The sequence below is a fragment of the Miniopterus natalensis genome, chromosome 17 (genome assembly GCF_054644295.1).
Source record: "Miniopterus natalensis isolate mMinNat1 chromosome 17, mMinNat1.hap1, whole genome shotgun sequence".
Taxonomy (NCBI): domain Eukaryota; kingdom Metazoa; phylum Chordata; class Mammalia; order Chiroptera; family Miniopteridae; genus Miniopterus; species Miniopterus natalensis.
Window position 1 is genome coordinate 22,073,167 of NC_142097.1, and position 27,848 is coordinate 22,101,014.

At 52.9% G+C, this 27,848-nt stretch overlaps 1 protein-coding gene across 4 annotated transcripts in view; it reads left to right on the forward strand.

The window, feature by feature from the left end:
* The first annotated feature begins 7,373 nt into the window (after positions 1-7,373).
* The window catches only part of HDAC5 (histone deacetylase 5), a 35,976-nt gene continuing 15,501 nt past the window's right edge, over positions 7,374-27,848 (forward strand). Inside the window, exons 1-3 of one of the 4 annotated variants that reach the window (XM_087826071.1) lie at positions 7,374-7,445; positions 12,987-13,197; positions 20,170-20,244. In XM_087826071.1, coding sequence (XP_087682197.1) covers positions 13,176-13,197; positions 20,170-20,244 — 97 coding nt within the window. In that variant the 5' untranslated portion in view covers positions 7,374-7,445; positions 12,987-13,175. Of the gene's footprint in view, positions 7,446-12,986; positions 13,198-19,721; positions 20,245-27,848 lie in introns of those variants that run through there. The other 3 variants (XM_087826072.1, XM_087826073.1, XM_016202103.2) reach the window with 3 other exon arrangements.

Genomic DNA, 27,848 nt, shown 5'->3' on the forward strand with positions numbered 1-27,848 from the left:
GTCTTGAGTGGTTGTGTTGGTGGGTGGGTGTTGCATGTTGAGTATGTGTGTGGAATGAAATTGTGTTATGTGCAGCATATGAGGGTGGGGGTCTGAGTGTATGGAGGTGGGGAAGGGCTGGTCTGTTTGTGTGGCTTTGTGTATGTGAAGGCTGTGTAGACCAGAGCAGTCAGATAGAACTTTCTGTGTCTATGGAGATATTTCTATCTGCACTGTCCAATACAGCAGCCACTAGCCACGTGTGGCTATTTAGCACTGGAAATGTGGCTAGTTAGAGCAACTGAAGAGCGAAGTTTTAACTGTATTTGATTTTAATTAATTTGAATGGTAAACTATAGACAGAAACTTCAAACTTGTTCTCCACAGACCAGTGATATGCAGCCCCCTCCCTCTTAACAGGGAGACCCGTCTAAAGTGTACTGATCCCAGCGGATAAACGAACCCCCTGGAGCGCCCCCCCCCCCCCGCTCCCCGCCCTCCGCGCGTGTGGGTGTGGGTGTGGGTGTGCGTGTGTGTGCATGTGTGTGTGTGTGCGCGCGCGTGCATGTGTGTGTGTGCGCGCGCGCAAAAGATGTACAGAGGGGGCCATCCGCCTCCCTGCTTCCCAAGTCCCCAGGCAAGCAGTGAATCAGCCTGACAATGGGGTGAGTCATTCATGAACTGCTCTGGCGACCCAGCAGGCGGGAAGCAAGCGTCAGTGAGCCGCTCAGCCCCCCCCCCCTCCCCCCGTGGGATCGCTCAACCCCACGCACTGCAGATGTTGAAGAAACTGATGCGGGTGAATCAAGGCACCAAAGCTCATCTCCTCAGCCCCTCCCTCTGCTTTGCAATCCATTCATCCCCCAGCCCCTTTCTCCCCTGGGGTGGCATGTGAGTCATCTCAAGATCTGCACCCCCCCAATTCAACCCCCAGGGCCCTAAACATCCCTGAGTTGGTCTTCCTCCAAAGCTGGGGGTTGGGGGCAGGGAGGCTGAACCCCCGCTGCGGTGCCGAGGTCTGCCTTTGGAAGCCAGGCTGACCCACTCAGGGCTGTAGGGTGGGCTGGGGGGGCTCAGGGCTGGCTGCTGCTGGCTGGATCTCCTGAGCTGGCATCCAGCTTAGGTGGAGTATCCAGACAAACATGGGGGCAGCAGGGACGGAGTTGCTGAAGCTGCTGCCTGGAGCACCTGTGGCTGGTGCTGAGCAGGGGATTTGGAGGGGGCAACTTTCCAGGGAAGTCCCACACAGTGTCTCCCCAGTACCTCACGATCTTCAGTCTGGTAGCTTCTCTCCTCTGCCCTCCTTCACTTGTTCCCTGCAACCTGTACGCCACTACTACCCATCCATCAGCCTTCTTCTCTTGGACTGAACCTTACCTGAGGATTCTGACTTGGACAATTGGGTCCCACGGTGATGTCCTTTACTGGGTAAGAAAATATCACCACCAGCCCTGGCTAGGTAGCTCAGTTGGTTAGAGCATCATCTGGATACACCAAGGTTTCAGGTTCTATCCCTGACAGGGCACATACAAGAATCAACCAAGGAATCCATAAATGAATGAAACAACAAATTGATGTTTCTCACTCTAAAATCAGTGAAAATAGCCCTGGTCAGTGTGGCTCAGTTGATTGGGTGTCATCCCATGCACCAAAAGTTTGCCAGTTTGATTCTGGTCAAGGCACAACCCTCCAATCACAGAGGGACACTGAGGCTCAGAGAAGGCAAAATATTTGCCTGAGCTTCTATAGGCTGAGCTGACCTGTGTCTCCCAGGCTCCCTCCTTCCCCACTGTTCCACCCTGCTTCTTGGGACTCTGTTGTTTCCACAGGATCATGAGCTCCCAGAGCACAGGCACATTTGCACCTTCTGTCCCCTCCCTGACATGCATGTCCTGCTCAGAGAAGAAACTCTGGAGGAACCTGCAGACATGTGGGATGTGACTGGCCATAGTTGTCCTTGCACTGTTGTGTTCATGTGGCCTTGACTCCTCAGCAGGCAGTCAGGATCCCCGTACAGTCCAGGAAATCCTGGGCCTCAGCTCCAGGTCCCAGCGAGGAGGCAGGGCAGAGAAAAGATTTCCTTTTCAGTCATTCCCCTGGACCTCCTGCTCTTCTTGCTGCTAGAGGGGTAAGAAGGTCCAGGTGGGCCACTCCATGTACTTGAGGGGAGTTGGGCACGAAGCCTTGGCCTAGGGTCCTACCTCTGTCCCAGGCCTTCTGGTGACCAGCTGTCCTTTAGCAGGTAGCTGTGATTGCTGTGAGAGGCTCTTGGTTGATGTGGGACTATAGACCAAGGAACTGGCAGCTTCTCTCTCTTTCTCTGTGTGTGTGTAATTATTTATATATACATATATATGTGTATGTATATATAGTCTTTCTCTTTTTTTAGGCACCATGAAAAATGGTGGTAGCTGCACTCAGAATAGTCTTCATTCACAGCTTGTTCTGGGGGCCATGTTGCAGGTTTTCCCCAGGCTTGGCCATTGCTGAGTGTAGAGACCGTGGCCTGCTCCCAATCCCTGAAGCAGGAAGGCAGGAGCTAGGAGACCTGGGAAGGGACAGAAGATGTCAAGGGCCAGGTAAATCTCTCAAGTGAAGAATGACTGAGGCCCTCGTCTCCAGTCAGGCCCTCCTTTTTTGTTTTTTGTTATTGTTTTTTGTTTGTGTGTTTTTTGAGCTACAACTCTAGAATTGTTAGCTATCAGAGCTAGAAAAATCCTCAGAAGTCATCCACCCAATCATACCATTTTACATATGAGGAAAATGAAGTCCAGAGGGGTGGAGGCTTGCCTAGGAACCTGTTACTCTTCCCCCAAACATAATTAGTCAAGCGTGACTGCGCTGGATGCTGGCCTGGAACCAGTTTCCTTCTGCCCTAAGCCCAGAAGAGAAGGGAGAAGGAAGGAAGGGGGGAGAGGGAGGGCAGGAGGAACAGTTTTGCCATTCCTCCTTTTCAGTTTCACCTGTGGGACCATCCAGAACTGTCTCCAGCTGGAAAGAAGGAAATCCAGTCCAATCCTGTCATGCTACAGATAAAGAAACAAAAAGCCCAGAGAGAGGAAGGGACTTGTGCAGAGTCACACAGGGAGACCTGGACCAAACTCAGGCATCCTGAATTATACTCTGCGTAACTCAGTCCTCAAAGACATCCCTTTGTTTTGGGCCTTGGGCACATGAACTGCTTTCCCTGAAATAAATTCTCTTCTGGCTCCTGAGCATATTGTAAAAGCCTAAGTACAGGACTGGGTCTTAAAGCATCCTGGAGGAATGAAGGTCCAGCTTAAACTTTGAAGCCTAATACTATGCTGGATGTGATCATGTCTGCCATCACACCTATATGGGAATTCACAAGAGTCAGAACTGAAAGGGACTTCAGAGAATAGGAGTTGGAGTCCTGTTTCCCAGATAAGGACACCAGGGTCCAAAGGGGAAATGACTCATCTAACAACACACTGACGGAGCTGATCCTAGGGCACAGGTTTTTTCACCTCCTGTCCTGTTTTCTTATTTATTTATTTACTTACTTACTTACTCACTTATTTGCAGTCCCTACAGTACTTAGCATTGTGCTGGCCTCATAACTTTTCTATTTTTTTGTAGTAATACTAATGACCATTTATTGCTATGCCTGCACAGGTGCACAAACTGATGCACCTGAGATAATGTAATTTAACAAAAGCACACAGATAAGAAGTGGCACAATCAGGCTCCCACTTACAATACTGTGCTTTACCCACACTAAAAAAGACCCAAAACCCAGACGTCCCCCCACTCAAGCTCCACAATCTCCACCACCCACCAACCCTGCACCTGAGCCAATGTAGATGTCAGACACTTCCAGACCCAGACCCTTGACCTGTCCTCAGAGATCGGAGATCGTGGATATGTCCTCAACAGTGGTGTCCTGAGTGTGGAACCACAGCCCCCCTCTGGCTCCATAACTTTTCAAAATGTTCAATAAATTCTTGCTGAATGGCATAGGAACAAGGTGCCTTATGTACAAGTTCCCCTTGGTAAATGTAAAAGCTTTAAAGAATACATCTTTCCTTTCATAGATATCTAAAGAATGCTTATTGCTTGAGTTTATCAGCTCAGTTCTTCCTTGTTCTGTATTATTTTCTGCCTGAGGCTGTATTTAGGCAGAATTGAACTGTTTCCACCCCAGGCACTCTTTGGAAGCCAGCAGGGCCACTTCAGTGTTGTCCCACCAGAGACCAGAAATGTGGGCTAGACCACTCTGGCAAGAGCATCTGGAATCCTGCCCATGGATCTGAAGATTTCCACCCCAGGAGAAATTCTGGGTGAGAGTTTGAAGGTGAGGGAGGACACACTGGAACTGGGTACCTTGTCTGTTCCCCAAGCAATGCTAACTTTAGAGGGCATAGACCCTGGGTGAGTGAGAGGAGGTGTGGAAGAGATAGGCGTTAGCTGTTACTACAGCAATGTCCACCAACCAGGGATGAATATTACTCTCCCTCCTGCTCCAGGTAGTGGCCAGGACTCACGATTCTAGGCAAGAGTAGCAACTCCCAGAGTCCGTAACAGTGTTGTTCAACACTCCTCATCCGCGCCCCCTCAGCCCTGATACCTCCTTCTAAAAATCCAAGAGTGCTGCCAACCTGCCAGGTTAAATGCCTGACTCTCTTCCAAGATTGATTTTTTTCTACCAAGAAGCCAAATTCACCATTGGGTCCCAGGGCCAGAAGTTCTACATTGGGACACTGAGGAAGGGGTTAACAAGACAGCCCCATGACACCTGTTTCCATGGTGAATGGTCCTAGCAAGGGCCTACCCTAAGGACTCATAACAAAAGATGTTTTGTTCTCTATGAGGAACTCTAAGTTCCTTAAAGACAGATTCATTTCTATATTCCCAGCACCTACTACAGGTACTCAAGAAAGATGTAGAATGAATGCGGAATTATTTAACCCACGCTTAATTGAGAAGGGGAAATCTTAAAGCTACTCAGGGTCCCGTATGGTGAATTCTATTAACTTCTAGGACATTTGACCACTGAGGACCAAGGTGATAATCTCAGGGAACTCCAGAGAAGGGGGCTAGACTGTTGGGCTTAGGAGCCCAGCTGCCCCATGCCCTGTTTCTTGTGCTTGGGGGACAGACAGAGAGACCTGGGTTTGAATCCCTGTTCTCCTTGCATGAACTCAGTGACTTTGGGCAAGTAACTTAGTTCATTCATCTATGGAATCAGAAGTGCCTAGCAGAGGTGTTCCATGAGACAGTCATTGACATATGTCATACCAGATGGGGAGATTTTTTCCTCATGTTCTGAAATCTCAAGAGAAGAAATTCCATCTTCAGTGTCCCCAAGTCTTTACTGAGTACCTGCTATGTGCGAGTGATGTGCTAGATGCTGGAAAGGCAACAAGAAATATGATTTTATCTCTTTCCTCAAGTGGTTCACACTCTGCTTGGGGAGGCAAAACAAGCACTGAGAAAGCAAGCTCCCAACCCAACCCAACTACCAACAAGAGACAACACAGGTTGTATAAAAGTAACAGCAAATGGGTGGGACCATCATTACAGGACAGAGTCAGGACCCCTATCTTGGAGTGACGTGGGATAATTTTGTGACGGCAGGCTTTCTGCTCAGAGTCCATTGTCCAGTCAAAAAATGCTCACCTTGGCTTAATCTTTTAACACTCATTCATTTAACTTAATAAATGTTCATTAAATCTTTTTTTGTTCCAGGAACTGTGCTGGGTGGAAATGTGTGGTTTCTGCACTCAAGAAGCTTACAGAGATGGACACTGAACCAATTACACCATAAATAGATGTATATTTACAAATCGTTATCAGAATCAATAAAAGTATATTTAAAGTAAGCTCTGAAGGTGGTTTCAGAGCTTTGAACAAACTCCTCAGGTAATTTTTAAGAACCCTAAAGTTTCAAAACCACTTTTCTGGGTCAGATACGGATTTCAGTGAGAAAATCGGTAAGATTTTAAACCCTCCCGTAACTAGATTTGTGTTCTAAAAAAGGTCACTCTTGTTTTGGGAGGCTAGGATGGATGCAGGGAGTGGACTAATTGCAGAGGCAGATATAGTATCTCAGGTGAGGGGTGATTTGGCTTAGTACAAGGGATGGGGCTATAGATGTGTCTGGGGCTGGAGAGGGAACTCATGAGATACTTTGTAGAAAGAACCTTTATCATTTATTCCAGAAATATTTATGTATGTCAATTACTTTTTTGTATGTCTGATTAGTAATACATGATAGCTGCAAAACTTCAGGCATCCAGGAAAAGATAAAGAAGAAAACAAAGGTAAATATTTTGGTAATTATTCTTCTGGCTTTTTTCTATACATACATACTCAGACATATGGATCTAGTTTGTTGTTGTTTACAATAATGGAGCAATTCTGTAGTACTTGTTTGATTCCTGATTTTCAAGAAAACAATGTAGCATAAGCATCTTTTCAGGTCAATATAGACTTACATCATTTAAAGTGTCTGACTGGCATTCTGCTGAGTAAATGTGCCCTAGTTTATTTGCCAATCCCCTACTGATGGATATTTAGGTTGTTTCCAACTTTTCACATCATTATAAATAATCTCTTTCCTTCCATACTCATTTTTGAACACATAAATGTTTATTTCCTTAGAATAAATTGTGTTAGTGGAATTATTGGGTTATTGACAAACTGTCTAGGTTTAACCACACATACTCGTGTGGCGTCCTAAGGGCATTTGTAAGGGAGGATGGCACCCAAGTCGGGGCCGGAAGTCTTCCTTTTGAAGGCCTTGAACTGTTACAACCATACCCTGGCTTTTTCCAATCTTTTCTTTCCCTGGCACGGATGTAGTGTGTGCGGTCCGAGCTCGAGACCTGTCCCAACCACCCACCCCCAGCCTGGCATCTTGGCTGCGGCCTCCGTAGCCCTCCCAGCCCCTCGGAATCCGTCCCCCAGTTCCCCTCCCCCACCGCGGTAGGGCGTGTTAGGAAGAAGCTTAGGCCGGCGGGGATTGCACCATCCACGGTTTGAAAAGGAAGTCGAGGAAGCGCGGGGAGGAAAGTCAGGCGTCCCAGAGGCTGAGCGCCAGCAGCCAGACCCGGCCGCCCGCAGCGCTCCGTCCAGCATTACCCGCTGGCTTCGGATGCCTCGCCTTCCGTCCCCTTCCCAGCCCAGCTCTTTGCTGGGTACCAGCCCTTTAAGAAGCTGTCCCAGTGGCCCTGCTGGCCCCGCCCGGCAGGGAGGGCCTAGAGGGAGGGGAGGGGTTGGTGGTAGATGAAGGGGGGTGGGGGGGGGCGGTCGAGTCTATTTTTAGCTTCGGGTCGGGTCACGTGACGGGAGTGACGTCTCCGAATGTTGTTGTTGGTGGCGGCGGCGAGCGCAGCCGGAGGAGCCGCCGCAAAGATGGAGGAGCCGTCGGGGAGGCGCTGCCTCTGCTGCCGCCGCCGCTGCTGCCGCCGCCGCCCGCGAAGCCGGAGCTCGAGCCACAGGGGGTGAGCGCACCGCACCACCCCACATCCCACCTCCCTTGGGCCCCCGAGACCCGCGGCGGCGCACCCCCCTCCTGCTGTCGCTGTCCGAGGGCGCCCCGCTCGCGCGCCGCGCTTCGCGCCTCCCTTCGCGCCTCCCTTCCTTCTTCCCGGCTCCCGGTGCCGGCCGGCGCCCCTTGGGAGCGCCGCCAGCCTGGGAGCCGGGCCTCGGGGATTACTGCGCGCGCCCCTCCCCGCCTCTCCCGTGCAGGGGCGCTTTCCTGCAGGTAAGGGAGGGGCCCGTCTTCCCGCGACCCGCGCTCGCTAATGGCCCGAACGCGGCCGGGTCTGTCTGATTTGCCTGCTACCGAGTGGCGCATGTTGCGTTGCAGAGCGATTGGAGTCCTGCACCCAGATTCTATGCAGATCCCTTTTCACCGGACACCCCTTTCTGGGTACTCTGAGGTGAGGAGCGCTGCTCACCTCACAGCGCTTCTACCCAGCCCTAAGAACGCATTCTTCATTTTGTGTCCTTGAGTGCCGTGCGTGAGGAGGGGGCCTACGGACCCACCTTACTTCTCCTCTTTCCTTTTATTCTCACCCCCTCCCCCTTGAGGCGTTTCTGCGTTTGTTCCCACCCTCTTCTCCCGTCTGACACCCTGGAGCCAGAGAGAGCGGAGATGCAAGCTCCCCACTTCTTGTCTGGGGTGGATGCCCCCCCGTTTTTCATCCTGGGTCTGTGTATCTCATGGAGGCGGTGATACTGTATGTGTCTTTTAAGTTGGGAGAGGCTGCTTCCCTACCCCACCCTTCTCTGGGGCCCTGGGGAAGATGAGACTGGCTGGGTGATAAGTAATTAATCTGGGAGTCTGGTTGGTGGGGGAGAAGGGAAGGTGGGGGTGCCTCATTTGGAGGAGGAGGTGACCACCTGATACCCCCACTGTTGGCCTTCTGAGATGAGATGATGGGTAGCAGCTGCAGTTGCTTTTGGGGGGATGCTGAAGAGACTCTGACAGTGATTACTGTTCTTCTGGAGCTCGGGATTAGCTTTGGCGGTTGGGGGTGGTGACTGGGTTTAGGGTCCAACTGGGAGGGGAGAATGGAGCCAGATCACAGGAACAAAAGGAGATTGGGGATGGGAGATCAGGAGTATAGGCCAGAGAGACTCCTGACCAGACTGCCTTGCAGGACTTGAGCGAGCGGTTGGGTCTTGCCCTGGGCCTTTTCAGGTTCACGAGATATAGGCTGGGAGGGTCCTCAATCTGTGTTCCAGGCACTAGTGCCTCTGAGCCTATACTAGTTTTTGAAGTGCTGGACTGGGGATGGTGGGTGAGCCATATTGGGGGCTGCCTGCTTCTTCATTCCAGTCTTCCCTCTTTCCTCTCCCTCCTAAACACAGAGCTTTGGGAGATCTTGGTTTGTCTCCTGCGCCTTCTCTTGATTCCTCTCTTTTGCTCTGTCCCCCTTGGACTTGGTTCTGGGCCATGTCTTGACAAGGCAGGTAGGGGTATGTCTCTGAGTTAGAGGGGCAGGCCCCCAGTATCTTCACTCTGTCTTGTATGCTCACCAGGGGCCAGAGGGACAGATACTAGGTGCAACTTACTTGGAGGCAAGGATGGAGGACATGTTAGCTCTGTGCCAGCCTTTCCTTCCTCCCCAACATTTCCTCCTCTATGGCTGGATCCTGTAATTTGCAGGGAGTGGGGGGCAGCAGTATCACATGCCCCACCCCCTCCAAGTAGCTGCAGAGACAAAGGTTTGCTTTCCCTTCCCTAGGGGTGGCATCTTAGCTATGTGTTTAGAAATGGGGCCTGGGGCTGGGGGGGGGGTGTAGTTTGTGTTTTGCATATTGAGGGAGGGGGACCAGCTATAGGAGCTGGGGGGAGTACAGTTGGTGCTGAAGTACCAGCTGCTCTTTAATAATTAATTCTTCCTACTCACATCCCTTTGAGGAGGGATGTCTGGAACACAGCATCAGGCTCAGCCAGCCTGCTAGAGGATGCACTCCTGGGGGGGGGGGGAGACTGTAAGGGGGGGCGGTTCTTGGCATTTTTGGAGCACTGTCTCTTGCTCATGAATGAAAACCTGATGCAGCCTGTGAGGGGGCCTATTGTAGCCTGTAGCTGACTTTGGCTAATTAAACTTTCTCTGCCTTTCTTCTCCCCTACCCTACCTCACCCCAGCCCTGGCCCCAGTCCTCTCTTGAATGGGGACCCTGTCTGGTAGTGTTGGGGAGGGGTTATCATTCTTCCTGAGGTTTTAGGGCAAACAGACTGGGTCTTCTGCCCTCTGCCTCTGCCTCTTCCCTCCCTCCCCTCTCACCCCCCCCCCCTTTTTTTTCTAGAAATAGCAGCCTCCTCCATCTGGTTTGTGCAGATGCCTGGAGCTGTGTCTGAGCAGACAAACAGAAATGGGCTGATTGCAAAAATGAATTTGTCAGCTTGGTGCCTTTTTTCCTCCCCTGTTGTCCTCCCCCTTCTCTTAGTTTGGGGCCTGGACATCGAAGTCAGCTACCCCTCATGGCTCTGATAATCTCAGGCTTCTGGTGGCCCAGCTTGGGGAAGGTACAAGGCTATGGAAGCTCTTGGAGATTGGGGAAAATGGACTCCTGTGGCCACAGTCAGTAGGGGTCAAGATGAGAGGTACTTTGTGCCTTGAGATGGGATGTCTGGGCTTGTCACTTTCTGATCAAGTCTTTGGGGCAGATCTCAGATTGTGGGCAATTTTAAGTTCACAGGATTTGGTTCAGACAGCTTACCTGGCTGCCTGTGACCTGGGGAGGGGACCCCGGCTACAGTGCTCAGAACTTGGGCCTGCATGTAGCAGGGCCAGAGCGGGTGTGTTAGGATAAGGCTGCCAGGTGGTTCTGGAGTCCAGGTGCCAGAGAGGCCCTCAGATGGACACCTGGCTCCCCAGGAATTCTGAGGAAGCTGTTTGAGAGACAAGATCCTCGCAGGGCAACACTATAGTGGCCTTTGGGGCATTACATTGCTCCATATTTCCCTCATTTGTTTGCCTTTCTCCCACCCTCTGCCAGAGTTTTACTGCTCATGAATGGGGTGTGGGGGGTGTTCCCCTAGGGTTTTTGCCCTAACTCCCCTGGCTTGGCCATGAGCTTGTAGGGTGAGATGCTTCCCTCATTCCTTGCCCTGCCATCCTGGCTAGAGGTGGTAGGTGGGTTTGGATCCTGGGGTGGGACAGAGGTCTGACTGAGAGTTGATGGGGTGGAGACAGGGCCCTGGGGTCTGCCTACTTATGATGTCAAGGAAGCCTGGCTGCTCACTAGTTTGCCGTCCAGGAGCCACACAGCTCTTGGTCCCCAACTGCCCACTGAGACCCTCATATAACAATAGTTAACAGTGAATTTTCTGTGGCAGAGGGGGGACCAAATGGCTCAGGTTTTAACCATCACACTGCCCTTTTTCCACTTCATGCCCAACCCCAGACAAGAATCTATGCTTGTCCTGATCGGGCAATGAATGCTGCTTTGTTTCCCATGGAGGCCCCTGTTCACCGGGGAGGCTTGATGGGGTATTGGCAGACACTCTGCAGGTGGTCTGCTGCATCCTGCAGGGTGGGGAGGAGTCCTGAGCTCTTGGGAATTCTAGGAACTGTTACTTTCCTCTTCTCCCCAGGGGTGAGGACAATGGGGGCTCAGGACTGATACTTAGTTTTTATACTTTTAAAAAATATATCTTTATTGATTTTAGAGAGAGGAAGGGAGAGGGGGAGAGAGAGATAGAAACATCAACGATGAGCCATCATTAATGGGCTGCCTCCTGTACGCCCCTGATTGGGGATCAAGCCCTCAACCTGGGCATGTGTTCGACTGGGAATTGAACCTCGATCTCCTGGATCCTAGGTCAATGCTCAACCACTGAGCCACGCCCAGCCGGGCTGGAGGTGTCTTTTATTAGGCAGATGGGCTGGGCCACTTGACTGCTGGGAATCGTGGGAATTTTTGAAGCTGTGTTCCCCAGCCCACGGGAAAGGGTGTGAGCAGGACTGGGCGCCAGCTCGGGTGGGCATGGGCTGAGCTGCCTGCCCACGCTGGCCTTGCCAGGGCACCAACAGCTCCACCTGCTGCATTCCTGAGCTTGGCCCCAGCCCTGTACAGCCTCTTTTGTCCTTGCCCCACACCTGTGCCTGTTGGGAGACATTCAGCCCCTTCACTCTGCCTCCTCCCACCTCCCCAATCTGAGTGCAGCTTTCTCCAGTTAGAGTCCGAACCATATGGGTAAGACGAAGCAGCAAGTAGGCCTATGAAGACTTGAGGTCTTCCTAGTGTGTGTGCATGCATGCGTGGGCATGTGTGCATGCCTGCAGGTGCATGTGTGTGTTCTTTGTCCCTGCCATGGCTGACTCTCAGGCTACTCTGCTCCATATGGACCATACCCCTGGGAATCCTTGATGAGAATTCAAGGCTTACTGAGAATTTATCTTGCCAGGAGGTGGGGCTATCCAGAGGCAGAGCTGATTGCCTGTTCCTGGCTGGGGGAGCATTGTTAGGGCTTAAACATCCAGCTCCTCTCAGCCTCATCTGGTCACTTCCTGCTATCTCAATTTGACTGATTATTGGAGGGCTTACCTTCATTTAGAAGAAACTGAATGGGATCATGTCTGGGATGGATCATGGGCTGTTTAGGAATGGGCCCAGGTGGATGGGTGAGTGCGTAGTATCTGAGGCTTGGGGACTCGCTATGGAAGGAGTGGGGACAGGTTAGCAAACTCATGGCCTTTTAATACTGGGACATCTTCTATTACTATACTGGCCTTGGCAGGCCTATGGCTGGACCTTTTGGTGCCTTTGTACAAACTAGAAAGATGTGTCCCTTATTCTGGGTGACCCATAGGCAGGCAGAGCACAGGATGGATTTCAGACCTTGCACAGGGCACAACCTATATAACACATGCAAAACCCTGAGCTTGGGCCCTGGACCTGTTCTGGGGGGTGCTGGATTTGGGTTGAATGTCCCTCCCTTTCCAAATTCCTGGAAATAGCATTGGTTTTGTGTGGAAGAGGGTTACCCTCTTTCCCTGACCAATTGTTAAATGGGGGAGACCAAGATAGAAGCACATCACATTTCAAGAGTTGGCACAAGAATCAGAGAGTAAGGAGAAGATAACACTCATCTGAAAGTTCCAACTTAGGCTGCTGGGCCTGGGATACCAGTTTCTCCCTTAACCAGGGGCTCTAGGTCAACCCTGTATCTCCCACTGCCATGGACAGAGTTCAGAAGCCTCCCTGCATTTTCTCCTTTGTGCACATTCAATCCCACTTTGGGCACCTTTGGGAGTCTATGAGGTCTCTCCACCTGGCGGTGGGCACTGTCATCTGAAAAAGTTTGCTTGGGTGTGACAACTGTAGCCATTTTCCTTCCCTTGAGTGCTGGCAGCCTCACCACTTAGAAGAAACCAGGGTTTCGTCCAGTCCTGCTGATTCCCTCTGTGCCCCTGGGCAATTGTTCCTCCTCTAACCCAGGTGTAAACTGACAAGCTCTGAGGACTCCTTCAACTCCCAGATTCCTGAGTTGGGGACCTCTAACCTGCTCCATCTCTCCCCAGGGATGCTGTTTTGAGTGCCTGACTGCCTCGCCCCGAAGGATGGCCTCGGATGGGCATTAGAGGCACAGCGGCCCCGGGCTCCTGTCCCGTCCGTCTGTCTGTTATCGTCTGTCTCTCTTGACATCACCGCAGCTCCATTCCCTCCCATCCCAGCCCCCAACGCCAGCTTTCTGCAGGCCCAGAGCCGGCATGAACTCTCCTACCGAGTCGGGTAAGAGCTGGGAGGCTGGAGAAGGGCATCCTGGGTGGCTTTGGCTATAACGGACTGTGTAGGCTTAGAGCCTAGGCCAGTTTGAGCTGTAAGTGAATGAGGGTCCAGATTGTAGAAGCATTGCAAGAAAAGGACAGAGGTGAACCTGAAGTTATCGATCACTGGGTACACCTGAGAATTGATGGGTCAACAGTCTGGACTGGCCCTTGGAGGGCATGGGTCCAGCTCTGTCCCCATGCCTGCCCCCTCAACTAGGGGGCCTTTAGTTTTAACTCTGTCCTGTTCACCAAGACAGGCAGGCCTGAGAGGGGTATGGATTCCTGAGTCTCTGGGCGGACCAGAGATGATGTTGGAAGAAGTTCCCTACAATAGCTGAATGCCAGGCTTCCTTTTTGTGGTGGTGGCTCTCTTCCTGGTGGCGTGTGTCTCTGTGTCCCATACTTTCTTCTTGGTGGAGGTTTGCAGTCTTTGGCCTTGGTCTGTGTTGGGGTGTGTGGTATCGGGGTGGGGGTGCACTGATGTGTAGGTAGAGGAGTCTTGGCTCTCTCCTTTGAGTCAGGTATATTACCCCTTCCCCTCTTGGGCTCTAGACATGGTAGATTCCTAATTTGGGGTCTTTGATTCTGAGATTTCTTATTCTTCTCTGCTCTTAGGAGCCTGCCTCATGCTGCCAGAAATAGTCTCTGGGTGGGACTCAGGCAGCTTTGTGTGTGTGTGGGTATGGGTGTATGCCCATGAGGATGTGTCCAAGTGGCCTGAGCTAGACCCTCAGGAGTTTCACAGGAGGGTCATGGGTCAGTGTGGTCAAAGTAATAACTGCCTTCTCTCCTTGGCTGTCTCCTTCTGTGCAGTCTTAAAGGGTCAGAGCCCTTCTTGCTCAACAGCCTATCCTATTCCCCACATCTTTTTCTGTAGAGGGAGAGGGATATTTTTTCTTGTTTTAGAGATAGGGAAACTGGGGCCTAGAGATGAAAACCCATTTGTAGGTGAGACAGAAGCAGCATCAGGGAGGAGTCTAGACCCTTTCTCATCTCCTTCCCCTTTGTCAGTTTGGTGGACCTGGTGCTTTCTGTTGAGGGGCCCTGGTGCTGGCGATATGTGGGAGAGGCCCTGACCAGGATCTTGGGGGGATCCAGCAGAGTCAGGGAAACTGGAAGCTGGTGGGATTGTTTGACTTTGTGCCATTTGTTTTGGTCAAGGCTGTGTCCCCTTTTCTCTCTTTCCTTTCCCAGCATGAGATGCCCAGGGCATAGGCTGAGGGCAGAGTAGAGTGCCAGCTGGAGGAGGCTGGACTCCTGAGACTCACCAAGACAGCTCTGCCTTATGCACCCCCTCTTGCGGGGGCTGCGCTTCCCTCTCAGATCCTCCCACCTCTGCCCTTGCCTTCATTTGACCTGTAGGGGCTGTGCCAGGTGTTAGACATGGAGAGGCTGTGTGACTCTGATGCTGGTGGTAGGTTGTTGAGCTCCGACTCCCTGCTTCCTCCTCTGAGGCTGGGCTGGTGAAGGAAGAGGAGAGGCCTGGTGGGTTCTCATTAGTCCCTTGCCCATCTCAGCTGGACACTGCCCCCTAGCAGAGTTGGTTGTGCACGGCAGTAGTACCATCTGAGTTATTATGCTGACCTTCCCAGGAGCCACCTTTAGTCACACCAGGTCTGGGGTCTAAGCCATGGCCAAGGGAGCAGAAGCTGCCCAGAGGAATCTGTTGGCTGATTGAGAAGGACATTTCCCAGCTTTGGGATTTTTATTCCCTTAAGTAAAAGGCTAAAATAATCAACCTCAAATTGATGAGGTCACTGGGTTGCCTTTCCAGATACTGGTGGTCCCAGTTCCTCTTGCAGCTACTTCTGCCAGGAGTGGTAGTAGCTGGAGGCTTTCACCAGCGCAGGAGGCAGGCAGCCTGGGAGCTGCTGCTGAGCCCTGCCAGGAGGGGCCTCCTGAGTGGGGCCTATAGAATTGGCTGCACCTCCTGGCCAGCTTTCCAGCTCCCCCCAGTAGGGGGAGATGCTGTTTTCTCATGTTTAGGAAGGAGGGAGAGAAGGAGGGGACTAGAGACCTGGGACCTCATTTTAGGACTATGGAGAGGCCTCAGAACTAGGATCATTGCTTGGGAGCAGCCCCCCGAGGCCCTTCCCCTTGAGTTTTCCTGGGACTCCAGGACTGGCTCTACCACTTGTGGAGTTAGAGTTGCTCCGGGGACTGCCACCTCCACACAGCTTGTCCTCTTCAAGGGGCCCAGCATCAGCTATTCCCAGAGCTCAGCGTGGCGTCTGGGCTGGGGTTGAGGCTGCCCAGCATCAGGCAGAGGCTTGGATACCATGTGCCTTGTATTCCACAGAAGTAAAATGAAACCACGAATTGAAGCTGGAGCACGCAGGTGTCTACTTCCCTGATGGACACAGTTCAGAGAGGCCCAGGAAGAGCAAGGAACCACAGGCTGGGGAGAGAGGTGGGCATGATAAGAATAGTTAGTTCCCAGGGCCTGCGTGGCCCAGCCCCTGAGCACTCCCACCCTCTCCCTAATCCCCAAAGACTTCTTCCTCTTTCCTTAGGACACAGAGTAGCACTGTTTTGGGGTTCCACTAAATTTCAGTGCAGGAGCTTTCCTGTTTGATAAGTTCTCGCTGACTATCCCCAACATGTGAGACCCTGAGCTTGGCCTATGGGAAAACAGAAGAAAAGTAGAAGGTGTCCATCCCTGCCCTTATAGCAAACAGGTTAGTGAGGGAGAATTCTGGGTGAGGGGCAGGTAGAAACTCGAGGTGATTTACTTCTGGGGCTTACCCCTCCTCCCTGGGTACTAGGAGCTGATCGACTTACCTCTAGGGTGGACCAAACACCAGCATTTCACCTGATTTGCCCCCTTCCCAGTCCTAGGTACAGGTAGAGCCCATTGAGGGGGCTGCCTGCTTTCCTGAGGAGGCCACTCCCTGGTGTCTGGCTTTTCTTCAGGCAAAAGGAAGCTTGAGGAGTTAGGCTTTCTTTATTTTTCTGGAACTGATCACTTTTGCTTCCTTCAATGGGATTGAAGGACTGGCAGAATCTGTCCCCTGCCTGGGCTTGGCCCGACTAGTTTGGAGGAGCTGCTCTGAGACCTGAGACTAGGCCTGCTCCAGAGGAGAGGGCAGGAGTGAGGCCCGCCATGCGAGCCAGTCTAGATGGTGACAGGGCCCCAGGAGAAGGCGGCCAGGTTCCTTATCCGCAGCGTGGGAGGGAGACAAGCTTCATGACAACACCTGCCTGCCCAGCACCTCCCAGCATACTCCACACTTTCTCTCCTTCCCTTTCCCAGGAGGGAGGGAGGGAGGGCAGCTGCCCCCTCCTTTCTGGGTGACCAGAGAAACTGGGGCATGGGCGTGGGGTGGAGCCAGGAACCTCGGCATCCTGCCTCCCAGTCTCCAGCTCAGGCTCTGCCTCTGAGCCCCTGGGGAAGGCAAGCAATCAGCCCTGAGGAGGAGAAAGTGGGTCAGTGCATGTTTGGGGTGGGGGTCTGGGAAGTGGACTCCTGGTGACACTTCTCCACTTAGGTGCCGCCAGTGCACCTCTGTGCTCACTATAGATTGGGGTCTGCTCCATTTCCTCTTCCTGCTCCATTATTTCAAAAGGATTTGAAGGCTTAGAATGGTATGGTAGGAGGAGGCAGGGTCAACCCTGAGGGGATGTGAAGATGCCAAAGTAGGTGTTCATGTTTTTCCTGGACTTGATTTCAAATGAGAGGGTTCAGCAAGCACCTAGCATGGGACCTGGCATATGGCAGCTCCCAGGCGATGCCAATGGACTCCAGCATGATTGGGCTCAAAGGGCAGAAAAGAACTAGAGGGCAGGCAGGCCAGATGTCTCTAGGACCCCAAGGAAGCTGGCACCCCACACTCTATCCGGGGTGCTCCTGGGCCAGCCCTTGGTTTTTGTATTGTGCACAAAGCAGATCTTGGTTTCTTCCTTTTGGTCAGGCCCCACCCCAGTCTTTTGGGCCCAGGAAATGAGAGCCTGGAGGAGCCCAAGGAGCCAGGATTGGGTTCCCCTCCTCCAGATGTAGGGGGTTAGGAGGTCTGACCCCAGCCTCCAAGGAATGGAACAAGATCACTGTGGTTCTGAAGAGATGGTGCTGGCTCTGAATGAGGCTCATGTACCCCATCTTGGTAGGTGCTCTTTAGGTTTGTTGAGTGACAGATGGGAGCATCTGAAGATGGGTGGGGATGCAGAAGAGACATGAACCACAAGGAGAGGGGCTATAGAGCAGGAAGGACTGAGGTTAGGTATTAGGAAGATCTTGTTGCATCACTTGAATCTCAGAAGTAAAAAAAGACGCTTGTCCCCATCCCAGGCCTCCTTTCTTATTCCCCTGGAGGATTCTGGGAACTGCATTGAAGATTGCCTGGCTGTGTCTGACACTTCATTTCCCACTTCATGCTGTTACTGGAAGTCATAACAGTGCTGGAAATTGCCCCAAGCCCCTGGCTTTTCCACTTCTGGATGCTCAGTCTCCTGGGTGTTCCTGTTTTCCCTGAGCAGAGACTTTTCTCCTTAGGTTTCTGGCTGCTCCAGGTTCTGGAGGCCCTGCTTTGAGTCATATAACTGGTGACTTCCTCTCTTCCAGAACAGAGCTCCCCTGCTATACTCTCCTGTGCCTGGGGCAGAGAGGAGAGCCAGGACAGGGCTAGCCAGCCCTTCCGGTTGCTCCCAGCGTGGGTGGGTGGAGTCCTTGGCTGGGAGGGGCTGCTGCCCCTGGCTTTCTGGGCTCCCTTGAGTCTGCTGCCCGTCTCCCCACTGAAGGGACCTTGGCCTTCCCTTCCTTTTGAGAGAGCCTGGTTGGCCAGGATCAGTTTGGGGTTGGAGATGGTAAATGAGGTCCTGTGACCTACCTTGAGGTGTCCACCAACTTCAGACCCCTGTGTGGGTACTGCTCCATCACCATTTTTCTGGAGTCTTGCTTTGGCTAAAAAGCTGAGGCTCCAGATACTTGGTTTAGGTCCTGTTCCCCCTATCCTCCAAATATACATCTTGCCAGCCAGCCTATGTCCTGGGAATGTCCACCTTTGCCACCTTTCCTGTCGATGTGCTCCCCTACCTGAGGGCAAGAGGCACCTTTGCTGTCCCTGGCTGACAGAAGCTGGTGGGAAGATGGGCTTCAGGAGCCATAGCCACTGTGTCCTTGGTTGGCCAGCTTCTCCTGGGCTCCCGACAAGAGGGTGAGGTCATCCAGTCCAGGGAGAGGACAGGTGTCCCTGGCTCCATGCCTGGAGTTGGGGGCAAGAAGGGGCCAGGAGGGGGCTCTAAAATAGCAACTGTGACATCAGGAAGGGGGAGGGGGACACAGACCCAGGAATAACCAGGCTATTAAAAGGCTCCAGTGAGGTCAGGGGGCCAAGTGGGATCTCTGTACCAGTGGGAGGGACAATCTGGGGAGAGGAGTCAGTAGTAGGCAGGGTAGGTGGGTATCACCAGTTCTCATGGGGCACCAGCCCTATGTCCCAGTAGCGCCCCGGAACAGGAGCTGCTTTCAGGTCTGGGGCTGGTGGAGAAGGGCTGGATGCTGGCAGCCCCTTCATTCTTCTCAGAGGAGGTCCAGCCTCAAGTCCGTTCCTACCAGGGTACTAGGGGCCATCATACCTGTTAAACAGAAACCTTGGAGCATCTTCACTCTGTTGTGCAGGAGGCAGTGGGCTATGGTAGTTACAGCTAAGACATTCCAGCCCTACCATTTAAGCAGTTATATGACCAAGGGTGAGTGACTTCATCTCCCCATGCCTCGGTTTCCCCATTTGCACCTATTTCTTGAGATCATCATGCAGAATAAATGAGGTGATGTATGTGCTGCTGTTAGCATTGTACCTGGCACATTGCGGGGGAAGAACTACCTGTGCTTTGAGAATGGGCAGGTGTTCTCAGGTCCCCTTCCCTGATGAGTTCTGTCCAGGAAGGGTCTTCTGCCCCATGGAAGGAAGCTGAGCAGCCTCTGGAGGTGATACCCCAGTACGTTGAAGGGAGCTGCCCTTGAGCTGCTGCCCAGGGGTCTCCCTCCCTGTTGGTTGAGGAGTGAAGAGGCACCTCCCGGCTCTGAGGGAGGGCAGAAGTTAAATAAACTTCTATCAGGCTCTTAGGAGGACTCTCAAGAAGATGCAAGGTTAGGCCAGGTGGCCCTGCATGCCCACCCTCTCGAAGACCCTTCCTCTTCTAAATGTGCTCTGGATGCGAGAGGGAGGGTAGAGGATGGAATTGTTTTTTGGTCTCCAGCCCCTCGCCTGCCAAGAGCAGCACCAGAGTTGCTCCAGATGCATGGACACTCCAGTGGTGCCCTTCCCCAGCCTAGCCTCTGGCCACCCAGCTCTGTGGCCTTGGCCCTGAGTGCAGGCCCTCCCCTGTTCCCATCCCCCTGCCTGGCGCTTCCTCCTGGGGTGGAACGCGCCTCCCCCCATGGGGCCTCCGCCAGGCCCAGGCTCCTGGCAGCCAGCCTGCAGCTCCCTGAGCATGCTCCACCTATTTATAGATAGGGCCCTCCCCCAACTGCTATTTCAGTCTCCTGCCAGCTGCCGGCGGCTCATTCGGGAAGGAGGAGCAGGGAGCTGGTCCCAGAGCTGTCACCCAGGGCTGGGAGGGAACACAGAGAGCCCGCCTGCCTGCTGAGCTCCCCTTCCTGTCTCCTGAGTGCTCTGCCACACTCCAGCTCCTGAAGGCTGAGGACAGGCCGGTGGTCTGATGCTCCTCTAGGGGAGAGCTGGGCCTGTAGCTTCCGGGCCTCCTGGCTCCTCCTGCCGCTCGGAGTGCCCAGGCCGGATGAGGCACCACCCCAAGTGTGGGTCCCAGCAGCAGTGGCCTGAAGGAGCCCTTGAGCAGTGAGGACCTGCCCGACCACCTTCCCTTTGGCTGACTCCCGCCTCGGGCGGCCCCCTCTCTGGCATGCTGCTGGTGCCCAAGGCTCAGGGGCTCGTGGAGATGCTGCAGACTATCTATGAGACAGAATCCTGTTTCTCAGCAGATGGGATGCCAGGCCGGGAACCATCCTTGGAAATCCTGCCTCGGGCTCCTCTACACGGCATCCCTGTGGCAGGTAAGTGCCTTGGTGTCCCCACCTGTCCTCTGCTGTTGAGCATCCTTGTCTCTGGGTCTGAGCACCTGGCTCTGAGCCTTGCCCAGATAGGGTGTTGCTTAGATCTTTCTGGGGGGCTTTGTGTTTAGAATACAGGTAATCAGGGAGGTGGGTTTTCCTGCCCTACCTTCAGCTGCACTGTGATGCATCTCTTTGAGTCCCTTTGGCCTCCTGCAGGGTCGGTGGCATTGGCTGCTGGGGGCTGTGGATTGCTAGAGGATCCTGGCCTAGTTGGCACCATGGTCAGAGGGGAGGAAGTGGGTCAGTGACCTGCCTCCAGGCTGCCCGCCCCCCAGGTCTGGGCAGGAGAACAAGCCATAGCTGAGTGTGCACAGGAAGGTATAAAGGCTGCCTTAGCTCCTCTGGCTAGGTTCTGAGGAGCAGAGGGTCTAGTGCAGTGATTTCTGCAAGTCCCCAGTCAGGAGTCCTCTGGGAATGAGACACCTAGGGAGAAGGTTTGTGCAGCTGTGGTAGAGTTAGGCAGAGGCTGACAGCTGATCCCAGGGGAATGTCAGGGGGCCTTTGCTGCCTTAGGTCTCAACTCCCCCATATGTCTCCTTCCCCCAGGCCTTGGTTTGTTCCCATCTTAAGAGGGCGAAGAGATGTCTTCATACAGGCTTGAGGACCCCCTCAGCCCTGCCACCTTCTTAGCAGGGACTTCTTTGGCTCTTGGCTGGGGGTGGGGTCCCCTAGAGCTGGGCCAGCCCCTCCCTCCCTCCCTCCTTCCCTCCCTCCCTCCCTCCCTCCCTGGAACCTGTTGGCAGCATCAGGCCTTTCTGGCACAGCCTTCCCACCAGGCCGGCACCACAAGATGCTTCCTCGAGGGAGGGGCCTGCTGGATCCATGCCTGCTTGGCCCCTCCTGGCAGTGGCTTGGCCCTTGGGTGTGGGTGTCCGTGTGTGTATGTGTGGGGAGTCTTTGCCTCTGGGTACGTGGGCGTGGATCCCAAGCTTTGAATTGGAAGGTGGGAGTTGTGATTTGGCTTTAACCTATCCAGGGATAAGTTTGCAGTTGAACTGGGATGTGTCAGAGGATGAATGTTTTGGGAAAATTTGGAAAACCCTTGGAAGGCCTGCCATCTGCCTGGGTGGGGATGCTCATGTAGTCTCCTAGGGTAGGGGCATAACCGTGGGGGGATCAGCCCTGCAAAGTCCCTACACAGTCCCCTGGGAGGGAGTGTAAACATGGAGGGCTGGTCTAGCCCTGGTCTAGTTGAGTCTGTAGCTCTACCTAAAGACTGCTGACCCCTATCCCAAAGCCTTCAGGAGTCAAGGTGGTCTCTTGGAAAGCAAAGGACTGACTTCGCACAGCATCTTCTTGGGGGCAGCTCTACCCCATTTGGCAGATGCCATATCAGTTCACCCATCCTGCTCTGTTCCCACTGTCCCTTGCCTCCTGGCAGGAGCTGGTGGTTGGACTGAGGTTTCCTCCTCAGCATGTTCTTTCACCTTTTTTCAAGTTTAACCCCAGAATCCTTGTAGGCTGGAACCCCGCTACCCCCATCTCTTCCCTAAGGCTGCCTGTGCCTACATAGAAATCCTCCAGCCAGTCTCTCTCCAGATCCTTGTCTCAGAACACACACACTGCCTAGCCTTATGAGCGATGGCGTGGTCCATGCAGGCATGATGGAGGCGTGAGTCACCTCAGCAGCTCGGGGAGAGGGCTAAGAATGTCGTCGTCCCCCCCCACTCCATCGCAACTCTGATGCTGTGTCTGTGACGCGGCTGGGGACAGATATAGGCCGGGAGCTCGGCTGCCTTGGTTTTTTTTTTTTGGCTCTGGAATGTAAATAGATGTTTCAAATAGAAACACTTTAACCTTTGGGTTAAAAAAAATCCACCCGGGATAAACATGGCCATGAGGGCCCAGGCAGCCTGACCCCCCCCCCCCAATCTCTTGATCGGTCTCCAGACAGGATGCAAGAGCCTGTGGCTAAAAAAGCAGGTGTCCAGGGACGCCTTTTGGGCAGTGTGTGTCGCCAGTCCTCTGCAACATGTGGGGGTGAGGAATAGGGGCTTTCCAGAGTGGACTCTGTCTACTCCAGCAGCAAGTATGGAACCCCATTTTAGGGGCATCCATTGCTCTCTGGGCTGTCTTATTCACAGCCATTTCCCAGCATTAGCACAGTGCCTGGCACATGGATGAATGAATGATGCTTGAGGGGCTGGCATCCAGGGCTGATGGCAGGATTCCTAGGCTCTATTCTGGGGCTTGGCCCTCTGGATAAATAAATAGATATGGTAATTGCCCCAGTGGGTGAGCCAGAGCCTTGGTAGGCAGAACCCTGGAGGGATGTGGGGTACTCTCTGCTGTTCTTGCTTAAAGAAGGGGACAGATCTTCCTAGGTTTAGTGAGGTCTCCCCACTACAGCCCAGTACACAGTGGACACCTCCTCACCTAGGCCTCGTCCCAGCTTGGGGAGCCTGGGAGCTTGAACTCTGGGGTGGGATTCCCCAGAACATCATGCCAGGGCATCCCCTACCTCCCTTCTGCGGGCTCTAGATTCCACTCCAGCCTGAACTGGGCAGAGCTGATGTTTGGGCAGGATATTATGAGCAGGCACGGAAGAGGAGTCTCCTTTTCCCAGTGAAGGGAGGGTGTGTATCCTGCTTGTGCCAGGAAAAGATGCTGTGGATATTGGGATATTGAGAAGTGCCATGGTTTGGTATTGGGGTTTCCCCTGGATATTCTTATTCACGTTCTTCACACCATTCAAAGCTTGGCTGGGTGTGTGGATATGTAGGCGTAGGGTGTGGGGAGGGTAGGAAGGGTGAGACTCTGGTGGGAAAGGAACTAATATTATAGTGTGCTAAGTGACAGGGTATCAGGTGTTTCCCTTATCTCTTTGAGGAAGGTATTAATAGCCATGTTTTATAATTGAGAAGGATCAGAGAGGTTAAGGAACTTGCCCAAGGTCACAGAGTGACAGCTGGAATTCGGACTCAGGTGTCTGTGTAGGGACACTGCCAACCCACACAAGAGCTCCTTTGTGCAAATTTTAAAAAGTGGCCCTTCTTTTAGGTAGATATCCTCATGCCAGAGTGCATGGCTTAGCAATTGGACCGTGGGCTGGATTTCAGCCCCCAACTTGCCCCCTTGGTTAGGTGCCCTTGTGCAGTACATCCTGCACAACCATACGTGGTAGGCTTGTCTTTGTACCTCCAAGTTTGTGCTCTTAGACAAAAGAGACCAGTCTGGCTGAGGTTTCTGAGAGGAGACTGTTTTCTATAAATACTGGGGTCCACTTGGTCAGCTGTTTCCCTTCCTGCAGGGATTTTGGCCCAACAGGAGGAAAGGGCTCAGAAACAGAGTTGCACACCCAGTCCCTTCAGACAGCCTCCCCTGCCCCCATTCCCTCCTACCTCATCCCCTCTTCTTGTTTTTGAGACCCTCAGCTGTCCCTTCCCTGCTGCACAGCTGCCAGACAGGAAATCAGATTAACTGTGTCCACTCACACAGCTGTAACAGCTGTCAGGTTGGCAGCAAAAATGAATCCAGCCAGCCCCAGGATGCTGTGAGAAAGTAGTTCTCAAACTTTCAGTTGCATCAGAATTACCAAAGGAATATATTGAAATGCAGGTTCCCAAGCCTTGCCCCCTACCTCTAGCTTTGGATTCTTTAGGGCAGCCCAGAAACCAGTATTTTAGCACAATCTCAGGTGATTCTGATGGGAGTAGACCCATCATGCTTGGAGCAAGGGCTGTGTGGACAGGGGTCATGTGGATAGTGGTCATGGGGCCTAGTACCCTGCCACTGGGTGTCACCAGCATCCCTGGAAGGCCTCAATGAGCTTTAGGACTCTTGGGAGAAGGGCCTAGTGCAAAAGTCAAATCCAGCTCCTAGCAGCCTGGCAGTCTGGAGAGGGAGGATGTCTTGAGACGCTGGGGAGCAGGTGGCTAAACCCCAGCCGGGGTGGGGGATTATGGCAAGTGGCCAGGTGGGCAGGTGGGCATGCTGCCCTGCTGGATGTTCAGGGCTGGGTTATGCTTGGAGGCCCCTGCTGTCCACCCCAGGTGTGGAGTGAACAGTCCCAGTAACAGCTGCAGACTTTGAATGGTTATCGTGCCTTTTAATTGCCTCTAGCTTGGTGCCCAAATGTTTCCTGGAAATAGCTGGGCTGGGAGAAGTGAGTCTATTTCTCCCCCACATGGCAGCCCAAGATCAATGACGAACTCCATCCTCACCAGTAAGAGACACTTTGTGCCTTCCACTTGGGCTCTGCATCCCCAAGGCTGAAGGTGCTTCAGAGGCATGGTCTGCCTCAGGGTTTCTGGGGGTTCCATCCACTTGATTCCCTTCTCCCCAGTGCTCCTGGTCTCTGGTGTTTTGGGAGCCCCGATATCCCTGGATCCTTAATACTGAGTTTGGCTCCTTCATCTCTCATTAAATTCAGGAGCAGCTCTCAAGGTTTCTCCTGTTTTTTAGTGGGAGGGCATGAGAGAGATAGCCAGAAGAGTCACTGTTAAGTCCTGGCTGGCTCCTGTGTCTCCTTTCCAGGTGTCGTTGGACAAATCTCTTTTATTTCTGGCCTTCTGTCCTTCTCTGTCAACTGGGGAAGTTAAGTTGCTGATTTACAGGTCCTTCCTGCACTAACATTCTAAGAGTTTCTGAAGTCAGTTTCATGTTGCTGTTGCCTTGCAAGAAGGGCCCAGGAAGATGTGGAATAGTAGTGGGGAGGAAAGTGGTGTTTGCAACAAGCACTGTAAGGTTAGATACCAGGGAAGAATTTCTGGCTGCTCATAACCAGGGCCCTGAGAGCAGGGTTCAAAACTGTGCTCATCTGTGCTAAGTACTGCTTTTGAGGAATAGGAGGGATTGTACCGCTATGGGCCGAGCCGCAAAGGACAGAGTGGCCTTTCTTGGAGGTAGCAGGGCAGGAGAGAAAGCCTGGAAGAGCCACCTTTGGGAGGAGTCTGTTCCCAGAGATTCCTTCTGCAGCACTGGGGTCCAGCTGCTGGCCACTCCAGCTTGTGCTGTGTGAGGCCCACAGGAAAGGCTTTGAATGGGACAGGACCATAGAGCGACCTTGGGCCAGTCTAAAATGAGAGAGCTAAGTCCTCACTCTGGCAGCGGTCTGAGCCTGACTTCCTTAGAGTTCAGGTGGTCTGTGAACTTGGCCCCATGTAATTCTAAGTATTTTATTTCATTCACTTAGAAACATTCTGAGAAGTGTTCCATAGGCTTCACTAGACTGCCAAAGGGGTCCAGGAAATATCAAGAGTCATTAATAATAGCCCTGACTAGCACCTCCTTAGATTTTCCCAGGCCCTGTGCCAAGCTGCTCTGCATGTATTCTCTCTCCTGAGCTCTATAGCTCAGGGAGGTAGGCGCTATTCTTACTCCCATTTCACAGATGTCTGCACAGTACACAGGGAGGTGCTCGGTCCCTTGTCCTAGGAAGTGGCAGAGCCCAACATAAACCCTGGTCTTTTACGCCAGAGCCCTTGCTCTTACCCATTATGTGATGTGTTACATGAGCGTTGTGAAAATTGCTAGGTGAGAGTCATCCCCAGCTTACACATGTGGAAATGCTGTCTGCGTTGTGGTAGAACCTGTTGAGCCTAAATTGGCCCCACTAATCACATAAGAGCACAGAAATAGATCATGGGAAACAGTCCTTAGTGGGGAGGGGTCATGGGCGTCATGGGGAGGAGTGTGAAATGCTGTTCCTTGCCCTCTTCTAAAATCCCTCAAGACCGGGAAAGGGACAGGAGCCTCTTCCCGTTCTCCAGAGGGACAGAATGAGGTCATAGAGGTCATTTAAGGAAGCTGCTGACTCCCCAGCCTGCTCCTGAGGGTATGGGTGCTGGTAGAAGGTGCTGCCTTCGAGAGAGGAGCCAGTTATCTGGGTCTGGTGGTTGCTGAGCACCTGGGATGCCCACATTGGAGCCATGCTGCACAGGCTAGTGTTAAGAGGCAGCCTGCCTGAGCTGGGAGTCAGGATACTTGGTTTCGAGTCCCTGCTACTTTAGCTGGTGGAATCTTCTGCATAGGAGCCTAAGAATCTTGGTTTCCTCATCTGTATAACAAGGGGGTTGAAACACATGATCTCAAAAGGGCCTTTTACCCTTTTCCTCTTTTGTAAGGGTAGCTCCTCAGATCCCAGGCTTATCAGCAAGATCTGATTTTTGTCCTGTGTAGACATTCTAAACAGCTTAATGCGCGCTTCCTTCATATTCTGCATACACTTGGTTTCCTCTTCCTAGATTTCTGTGGCTGGTGGCTCCTGGGAGCAGCGTCCTTTTAGAGCCAACTGTTAAGCTTTTTAGGTCTGCCGTGCAGGTCCACACACTGTGCTGCCCTGCTCCCTCCAGGGCTTCTCCAAGGGGAACTAAAGGTACTATTTCCCTGCTGCCAGTGTTTGGGCCACAGGGATTCTGGAGTTGGTGACTTTTCCAAGAGAGGGCATGGAGCTGGAGCATGGCTTGTGGTGTGTTCAGAGCAGGAGGAAGGCTTGGCCTTGCTCTTGGGCAGCTAAATCTGTTTTTTATTTTGCACCCTTTTTCACAAAGGTGCTGCTAAAACCTGCTTCTCATGTCCCAGAGATGCTTGTGTACTTGGGGGTAGTGTCCCTTCATCTGGACACACTCTGTAGTCTAAGGCTGTGCTGGCGGTTGTCCCATAGGTTGCCCATAAGCACCTGCATTATCGCCCCCCAAGGATCTAGGCTACCCCGGGTTGTGCTGCCTAAAGAATCTGCTGTGGGAGCCCCCACTGAACTAAGGGGGTTCATGGGAGACAGGAGGCCCAGCTAGAGGGGAAGAAAGTGTCACTGAGGTGTTGTCACTGCCCAGTTGTGCCCATGAGCTGGGCAGGGAGGCTCCTTTTGAGCCAGAGCCTGGTTCATATGGGGTCATTGTGATGGCTAGAAGTACTCAGCCCTGCCCACCCAGCTACCTGGGCTGGGCTTCTCCACAGGGGTAGTATCAGTCAGACCTCCAGAAGGCCAGAGGACAGGATGGTGTTAGCACTTGTTCCCAAGGCCACCACTCCCAGGAGGAAGGGTCAGAGTCTCCAGGAAGGAACAGAGTCTGGAGCATCATAGACAGTGCTTCCATCTTCCCCCTGCAGGAGATTGCTGTGCTTGCCGTCTGGCTTCCTTTCTATTCCCTACAGCTCTCTATTAGAAGGAGGTGTGGGGGTAAAGGGAGGACCCAGGGCCTTGCCCTTTCACGTGACTCGTCCCCTGGCCTTTCAGTGGTCATCTTCCTAGCAAATTCCCAACCTGTCCTCTTAAGGAACAGTGTCCTTCTGCCCACTCTCTTCCCTTTCCAGAGGCTCTTCCACCTTTCTTGGTCCACCAGGAGGCGATCAAGAGCCTCCTCTCATGATACACCCATTTCCCCTTCCATGTGCTTGGTTCTGATGGCAGCCACTGCCACCTGTTCTGCTCATGCCAAGCTGACAGAGGGCACAGATCCTTGAGGGGGTGCAAGGCCAGCCAGACTCTAGGTCTTGTGCCCAGCAGACTACAATCAGGGACTCAGTTCCTCAGTCCTACCCTTTTCCTGACTCCAGCTGCTCAGTTGTAGCCCCTTCCATCTTGGATGGAGCCAGGTAACTAC